This window comes from Prunus mume, linkage group LG2, assembly GCF_029339155.1.
Source record: "Prunus mume cultivar Tortuosa linkage group LG2, ASM2933915v1, whole genome shotgun sequence".
Classification (NCBI taxonomy): Eukaryota; Viridiplantae; Streptophyta; class Magnoliopsida; order Rosales; family Rosaceae; genus Prunus; species Prunus mume.
In genome coordinates, this window is record NC_142699.1 from 8,220,528 (window position 1) to 8,230,177 (window position 9,650).

The window sequence follows — 9,650 nt, forward strand, 5'->3', positions numbered from 1 at the left end:
TAATTCAAGCTTTTAGAGATGTGGTTCTCAAGTATTTGGCACAAACTCTTATTAGTGGTTATCACTTGCCACCACCATCACCACCACCATCATATTCTAGTAAGGCTCCACTTTCCATGAATGCGTGTTTTGCTTGTGTGAACAAGACAAGACAGCAATCATAGAGACAAGAATAATTAGGGCAACCACCATTATAGAGAGGCAAATGTGAACTAGATCAAGCCCACCATCATCAAGACATACAAACAATCTTGTTGTAGGTGCCTTTAACTAAAGGTCATGGGCCAGAGAAAACAAAAAAACGAAAAAAGTTAACTTCCCACATGCTCTTCGACCTTTATTTCTATCTCCACAGTTTCCCTTAGAAAAGTTTTATTTGGCCCTTCAAACCTCCACGGAAAAACTTGTATTGAATTGAGATAGTATTTTTTTGTTATTCTCAACCAATTACAAACTGTCACATGAAAAATTTATCACACTTGACCGCCAAGAATGGCAAAACAATATTATCCCCGTTTTACCCGTGTTTCTCCTTCCAAGGACTTCTGCCACAAAGGCTGAATCTATGGTCATCATTTTTGAAATGTCCAAAACACATGCCAAGGAAGCTTCGCAGAAAGCGAGCTCACATAATTTGGCACGCGTTTACAGCTTCCACAGTATCGAGAATTGCTTACATCATTTTTCCATCTTTGGAGCGGAAAGAATATGACTAAATTAGAACAAAAATGAAATCAAGATCACAATCTTATATCATAAAACACGACTGAGAATTTTATTCATTATAATTCAAAGCATACATCGCAAAGGGCAGATAGAGAGTTCATTACATAATTAACAAGTTGCAGAGTACAGCTCATGAACAAATGATGCCTGAAAAACAGGGGCTTGGAATAAAAAAACAATCCCTCCACGAAGGGAAAGGATTGTCATGGCAGACTCATAAAAAGCTGCCAAGGCCAAAGCCCCCAAACACAAGGCATCAAAACTTTGAACTGCCAAAAGCAACCCAACACAGGACCTCTAGACAAATCAATGACTACGGAACTCTGATCTAAACCCTTTGAGGAAAACATAAGACCCAACCATCACGTACAGAATACAAGCAAAAAAAACGTGAACGACTCGGTAAAACCAACAATCGACAGACTTAGAACTAGATATGGTAGGAACCCTAAAAGAGCTTGGCCTAAGCATTAAACATAACCAAGCAAAAACAAGAGCTTCCCTACACCTAGCAATACAAAACCAGGACAAATGCGAACTGGAAAGACAACCTAGATCAAGAACCCGGTAGCAATATTCTCAGGGATACATGGCCACTAAGCGACAGCCCTTTACCGGGCGCCAAAATACCAGGAACAGATCTCCAATGATAGGAAACCTGCAAAAAAGGAGTAAATGGCCATTTTCCCTGGAAAAGGGAACCGGGGAACTTGATGTCTAAAGACCCATTGCTGATGGACCCAAAAACTAAATAAGCTGTGGTTACTCACAAAAGCTGACTACGATTCTTGACTTCCTGACTATTCAACCCTCATCGTTGTAGGTGGTGATTCTGATTCCAGAGTGGACAATTACCCCTTTTCTTCCCAGCCTAGGAAAGGATATCACAACGCCATAGCTGCTCCACAAGCCGGTCAACAGTGCTGCTGCTGATTGCCTTGCAGTGCTGAAGATTCAAGCCCAGAAGGGTCTGACCCATTTTTACCAAAGCAGGCAAGCTTTTGTCTGACACTAAAGGGCACCCTGACATGGCGAGGATCTGCAGATTTAGCTGGTCTGCACAGGCCAGGGATGCAATTCCAAAATCGGTGATTGCACACCTTGAGACGTCAAGGTCACTAAGCAATGGGCAGTTCCCTGCAATTGCTACCAAGCCTGCATCGCTGATCATCTTACAACCTTCAAGATTTACCATTTCCAGAGTCCAACCATGTAGCTTAGCCATGGATGAAACCATCTTGTCTGTTACATTCACACAACCACTAAGATTAACCTTTACCAGGCCAGCCTCACAGTTCTCAAGTAGTGGGAGAAACCCAGCATCCGTTATACCCTCAAGCCCACTGAAGTCCACATGCTGCAGTTGAGGGCAAAGTCTACCTAACAGTGCCAGGCCAGCATTCCCAAATCCAGGGCAGTTACGAATGGACAATGATCGAAGAGATTGGCATGGAGACACCTCAGGCAATCCTAAGTTCAGGTCTTTAAGTCCCAAGCAGTAGACAAATGCTACAGCCTTCAATTTTGCACCAGTTGAAAGAGCGCCAAAAAACCCATATTGGGTAATCCTGTGGCACTCCTCCAAATGAAGGCTCTCAAGCGATCCTGCTGCTTTGCAAAATGATACCAACCCACTGTCAGAAATGAATAGACATTTGCGAAGGCAAAACTGTTTCAAATTCGGGCAGCCTTTCCCTACTGCTTCAAGCCCGGTATCTGTTACACCTTGACAAGATGTAACAGTGAAGGACTTCAACTTCTGCAGCCCATGACCATTGCCCATGACCCAGAAACCCTTCTCAGTCACATTGGGGACGCTGGTAAGGACAAGATCAGTGATAGCCTTGCCATAGTGTCCAATGACAGCGAGAGACACATCAGTGATGGTCAACGACTGAAGCTTCACCTTTGTCAAGACATAAGAGACCGAAGATAACAAACTAGCAATTCCCTGATCCCCAACAAGAGGGCAGTTTTTGATTGAAATGGATTTGAGATTGGGGCAGCACTGCCCAATAGCTTGAAGACCTTCATTCCCAATGTTAGAACAGGATTCAAGTGATAAGTCAGTCAAATTAGGACACTTCTTTGCAATTGCAACCAAACCTTTATCAGATATTGCAGGACATTGGGAGAGGTCAAGCTTCTCTAACATATGACACCGATTAGCAATCTCACACAAGCCTTCATCCCCAATAGAGGACACGTTCCACAAAGAAAGAACCCTCAGAGAAGGACAGCCATGGGATATTGCCCTAAGGCCAAGGTTTGTCACCCCACGACCAGAATTGCTTCCTCGGATTGTAAGTTTTCCCAATCCTCCTCGACTAGCAGTTCCAACGGCAATGGCAGCTAGTCTAACATCTGTTGCCTTCTTCCCTTCCAAGCTCCTGGAAAGATATCCACAACTCTCAACCTCCTGATCCTTATTTCCAGTGACCTCATCCTGAGGGTTCAAAGATAGGTCGTTTGTGTTGCTGCAGAATTCGTCCCTATGGATATTACTTAAAAGTGTAAGCCAGTGCTTGGAAACACAAGCACAGGCACTCCTTTCCTCACCTCCAGGTAACCGTTTAAAGATTTCAAAGAGGCATTCATCTGGTAGAACATCAATAGACACCGGCTTCTTCTGCTCGAAACCTTCTTCGCTGAAAACAAATGTACCACTGATGCGAGACCTCTTGCGAGGAGTAAAAAAGACATCCGCATGATTACCAAGGGACAAAAAGAGGCTAGGTTCTTTGGGGTTTGTATAAATTGACCCCCCAGGGCAAAAATCATCATTACCTGTTAACCAAGAACATAATATTAGCATTCATAATATGTTACAAGGCAGGCAGGTAACTGCAAGTAGCGTCAGTTATCTAACATGATACAAATCCCTATATACAGTTTTGCAGTAAACTAACCAAGATCCAATCCAATACATATGCATAGAACATCAAACGAGAAAAAAATAATTCAAAATTAGACTTTCATTCAAAGCAATAAGCTATTCATATTAAAGATCTCAGATCAGATCCATGACGCGTTAATTTAACTTATCCAAAGCAATAAATTTCACCCAAAAAAGGAAAAGATTAATCCTAAAATTAAATACATGAACCAGAAGGCACATCCCATCTCAAGGTTTCAAACGTACAACTATTTTACTTAAGCCTTCAAGAGGATCCATGACCAATAACAGTTAAATTATCATTTCAAAAATGAAACTGAAATCAGAACTCGTACTCTGAATCATGTATGCACGAATTTCACAACAAAACTAGAAAACCCGACTAATCAACAAGCTAGATCATGTCAAGTCACAAAATTTCATCTCTGATCTACAACTATTTAAGGTAAACAGCCTTGAAACCACAAATTTCAAACAAACCCCCAAATATGGTAAGTCAACAATCTTGAAACTTAACACGTAAACATGAAAAAGCTGAAAGCTTACCAGGTAAACCAAGGAGCTTTGACATGGGTACAGCTCAAAAAACCCCAGGAGGTCGAACCCGCAAAGCTTTCCACCGAAAAACCCTCGAAAGAGAGCAAAAAAGAGAGACCCAGAAAAGATTAAGGCTACAACAACGGCGTATAGTGCTTGGATGCAGTGATGCATGAGAGATTGGAGCTTACAAGGACATGAAAACCCTATCAGATAGGGCAAAAAGGAAAGCGAGACACAGAGAGAGAGAGGAGGTGAGGGAAGAGAGAAATGAAGGGTGCGTATTGGTCAGCTAGGAGATTTTATTGTGAATGGGAGGTTTCGGTACTTGACTATACACGCAATGAAAACTCACATGCAGTGTATTTGGGCAATGAAAGTGGGTTTCTTTGTAATATTCTTCCACCCACCCAATGAATACCAGAAACCGCAACCTGCTTTTTTTACGTTTGGTTTTGGTATTTGGTTTGCTTAGTGGGGCTGTTTGGACACAAGGTTATGGTGTGGTGCTGTTTGGTTTGGATTTGATGTGGAAATATCCCTCTCTATGGTAGAAGTCTTGGTTTAACAGGATAACGAAGCTTTCTTATTGGAATAAGCTTAATATAAAACACTTTTTGGATGCTTAGAAGTAGGAAGATTTCTAAGAATTCTATTCAAGACTAAAATTGATAAACAAGACTGAAATTGTTCTAATATATATATATATATATATATATATATATTTAAAATAAAGAGACTTAATTTATTTGATTGCCTATTATGTTAGATTTATTTTTAAATATGAATTTCTTACTTATTTTGTGTTGGGGTGAATGTGGTCCGGTTTTATGCTGTTCGATTTCCTCTTATGTTAAATTTAGTCAAAGTTATATAACCTTTTACTTGTTTTGGATAGATGTGGACGCGGTCCAGCTTGGTACGCTTTGATTTCCTTTTATGTTAGATTTATTCAATAATACATATATTTTACGCGTAAAGGTGGACCCGACCTGGCCTTGTTAGGTCACAAACCAAACACTCAGCCAAATGAATTCATTTATTGACCAGTTTGGTAGTTATTTCCCTTTATACGAAACTAATAAATTGTTTTATTATCTCTTATATATGTATATATATATATATATATATTGAAGTGAAAGTTATACACTTGTACAATAGTTGAGAAAACTTCTTACCATTGAAAATGAAAGAATTTTGAGAGAGAGAACATCAAATTTGAATAAGTTAGGGTTTTAAGTTGTTGATAGCAATATGTTGGATGAAACATAATAGTAAAGATGTCAATCAATAATAAAATGTCAAGTGATATATATATAGAGGTGGTTTGGCACGATTTAGAGATCTCCAAATAGACCAAACATAACCAAATTAATTATAATTTGGTTGGGTTTGGTCCAAGAGTAATTTTTATAGCGAATTGGTTTTATTTTATTGTGATTGGCTTGAAAGGTTTCTTGTCTGCCATGAGTTGTGATTACTGAGTTTAGGATAAACTTAACTTTGTAATTATAAATCGAAAGAAACTAAGTACAACAACCCTTAAGACCATCAAGAAAAATACACAACCATTATTAAATTAATTACAAGTTACAGCCGCCCTTAAATTTGTGACGATAGAAATTCAAAACTATCGTTTAGAGTCAACCAAGTACGTACCCTCTGCATCATAACAAGGGAACAATGAATTGAAATCTATAGTGTTGTTTGAAAATTGGACTGAAAATGACATATGGTATGTTTATTTTGTCAGTCATATCAAATACATTGAATCACATTACTTTGACAAAGAAGATGAAAAAGAAATGTGAATTCCCCCTCCCATTCCTTGAACCATCCAATTAGTACATCAGATTAATTTAAATGCTTAATTAATCACAACTTGCAGATTTCCAACTTGGAAACTTCCCAAGAGGCAGAGTCCCAAATTAGAAATAATTAAGTAATTTCACTTGCCCAGCCCATCAAGTTGAAATTATTCTATTCAATTCACAAATGGGAAATTAAAATCCAGCTGTGGATCGAATCATCCATGCCCTACAATTGATTATAGCCACTCATATGATCAATCAATGCGCGGCTATCATAATTGGCAAAACAGGGCAAGTGGGTTGGCTGAATTAGAAAGAGAATTGTAGAGCTCCAAGAATTCCCTGGTCCTTGGATTGGGGGGCCAACTAACCTACAATTGCAGGGTACTCTTTCTTACTTGGTAGGGTACCTCCTCCAAGGTAAACAAATGCTAATTAACAATATGTTATCACCAGTTGGAAAAGCCATCTCATTCTCATGGGATCCAGATCCAAGCGTAGTATAGAAGAATGATTATGGTAGCGATAATTACGCGAAGCTAAGCTAACTTAATCTATAACGCAACTGGCCGGTGCCACTAGTTATTTATATTAGTTACCTTAAACAATATATAACAGCAAATCCATGTACAATGTACAATGCACAGCTTTGCAGAGATATGCACCTTCAAATTTAAATAAAAAAAACGAGGCTCACTGATTCTTCGCCTTTCCCTATACGATTCTCTTTTGACCCAACTTGCTCTTGCTGTTTGCCAGTCAATTGTTTTCTCTTTTCTCTTTTGCCACATGAACAAAGGCTATTACATTCCCTAATGTCTGTTTTAAGGGAAGGTTAAGGAAAGAAGATTAATTCTAATGTTTTCTGATTCACATTTTGATACCCACCCACCACAAGAACACTTTCAGCATTCATCATCTTTGCTTTACTTGAAGACCTCTCTCTCTCTCTCTCTCTCTCTCTCTCTCTCTAGATTTTATAATGTATCCTACTCAAGCAATTTGGAAGAACATCATAACATGCGTACCTGCTATGTTTGACCATATTCCAATTCATCCAAGGCTAATTAATCGCTATTCTTAATCCCAATTGGGTATATAATTAAGCAACTAAATCTAGCAACTTGAATTATAATATAATTAGTCCCACGCAGAGCCAGAGGCCCAAGTAATAAGCACTAGGATGCTTTCTATAAGTGTATAATTAAATTATGCAGGTGCAGATCATTAGCCAGCTAAAGCTAATTAATTAGCATGCAACCTCTCTGGCTTAGTGGCTGAGTTAGTGGCTGAGCTCTCCATGAGATATGTTTTGTTTTCTTCTTTCCATTGGTTAGGGATATGGATTTGGATCCTCTCAATGAAGAAAGCATCCAAATTCCATGATTCTTTGGAATATATTTTCCAGCTAAAAAACGTTAAATAAGCTGCAGGGCAAGGACTCCTCCTGGAAAATAAAAAGAAAATCCAATGGAAGACATCCCCTGATTAACCTATAAGATCTTGTGAAGGATCATGCCAAGTTGCCAACCTACTCTTTTTCTTCTTCTTTATTAATAAAAAATAATCCTTACAACGACCCGATTATCTTAAGCCAAAGCTCAAATGGGTACAATTACTTGCATCTCTAATGTAAACATAGACTTATTTATATTCGTGAGAGTTCGAACTTCTATGTTGGGCTCGAACTTAAAATATTTGAATTTACCCTAAACATCATTCAATATGTTGACGATTGACTTATTTATTCTTAAAGTTAACATGTAAATAACATATTTCACATTGGTTTAATATTTAACATTACTAAAATGTTAAATATTAATTTAGTTCGAAGCAAACCGCCACATTATAATTGATTCAGTAGTAATTCTAAAATAAAACTGATCCAATTCAGACCGTGTTTGCCACCATATTTGTGAACGTCAAATCGTTTTATTAAATAAATAAAAACCCTAGAACATGTATTATTGGGCTGGCCCATCTCATCTTAAAAGTTCAAATGGAGGTGGCCCACGTCCACTTTCAATGTTGGAAGAGGCGGGACAAAACATGGTGTTAAAATGTCAATGTCTCGTGGGTAGTAGGAGAGAAACAGGAAGAAGGCTGTGGGGCGGGGCTTGGTTTTTATAACACCATTACTTGGAAGCATACACACCAAAGGGGCATTCAAGGACTGCATTTACCCCAAAAAAGAAAAAGAAAAAAAAGGGACTGAATTTAAAAGGAGAAAGTAGGTTTCATACTTCACACATCCATTTTTGTTTATTATTTTATTCTCGAATAGGATTATTAAACGTGAAACATGGGACATGCATGACATTGTATCTAGATTGATAATAAAATGTTAATCACATTAATCAAGTGCTGAGTTTTGTTTGACTTGGGTCAATTTGAGATGGCTCGCACCTTTTTTTTAATAAGCCGTCGTCTTCTACGGTTCATATTGAGTGGTTAGGTCTAATTCCGGTTTATATCGAATGATAAGTCTAATTCATGTCTGATTCATTTCGATTTGTTGTCATATCAAAACTAAATCTTCAGTTTTTAAAAAAGATCATTGATTACCAAACCATGATTGATTTTTAGATTTTAAAAAAATTCCGTCAAATTTACGTCTTTGATAATTTTCAAATGTGTAAAATATGATTAAAGTATGACATTGTCCAATCACCTTTATTTCTTAGAGCACTTCCAGCAGTTTGCCCTTGCCATGACAAGGGAGAGGCTAGGCGATTCTTATTCACGTAAATAGTATTGCAAAAAGCAATGTGTGTTTCCAGCAGTTGCCCTTTGTCATGACAAATACTATTCATTCATTTGTTTTTTTCACAACTTTTTTTTACCTAAACAATTAATTTGGATAATATTTTCGGATAAGATTTTTGGGTTCCTAAGTGTCAATTCTATTCATATCTCATAATCGGATAAAAATATTGAGTACAAAGCGAATAATAGTAGAAGGAGAAGAAAATGTATGAGGATTTAGTGTTGAAAATGAAGAGTATTGGTTGGTATTTATAGAAAAAAATTAAGTATTTTTTTTTTAATTTTTTAATTTTTTAATTTTTTTATTGCACAAAAAGTGTCTGCCGTTGGATTGGAGGAAAAATCGATCGGAGAGCCCAGACACCGACATGTGGAAGCTAGCCATTGGCGGTACTGTGTTGGGCATGTCAAATTTTTTTTAAACGTTCGTGCTGACCACGCTGACATCATCTCAAAACTCAAGCCAACGCTTGAGCTCGCCTCGCCCTCGGACTAGCCCAGTCTATTGGGTCCCACCATCTGCCCGAGCCATTTTTTGTTGCTAGAAATGCGATTTTGGCCCAAACCAACAACACCACACCCCAAACCAAAAATCCCTCCCCTTGGTTGCACTGCTGGAAGTGCTCTTAGAGCAAGACGTTTGGCAAAGTGATCCATGACTTTGAAGTTCTTGGTATCATGGGCCGGATCATATCAAATTCTGATGAAATGATGAAGGTCGTGATGCCACCAAGAAAGCACTATGCTTTTGTGGATGAACTAATAATACATTGTCTTCTCTTCACAGAGAAATAATCAGTGCAGGATCCCAATTTTGACCCCAAAAAAAATAAGTTTGCCAATAGTTTTGATGTCTTGGTTTTCTTTTCCTTTTTGATTTTACTGGTTACTGGCTTTTTTCATCTCCAGGGTAA

General features: G+C 38.2%; 1 protein-coding gene across 1 annotated transcript; it reads right to left on the reverse strand.

Annotated features, from left to right (window-relative positions):
• Positions 1 to 748: 748 nt before the first annotated feature.
• LOC103319701 (EIN3-binding F-box protein 1-like) lies at positions 749 to 4,453 on the reverse strand. The gene is made up of 2 exons (XM_008221275.2): positions 4,169 to 4,453; positions 749 to 3,513 (listed from the first exon to the last, which is right to left on the reverse strand). Exons 1-2 carry the CDS (start codon positions 4,191 to 4,193, stop codon positions 1,598 to 1,600), a joined length of 1,941 nt encoding a protein of 646 aa, XP_008219497.2. The 5' UTR covers positions 4,194 to 4,453; the 3' UTR covers positions 749 to 1,597.
• Positions 4,454 to 9,650: the final 5,197 nt, after the last annotated feature.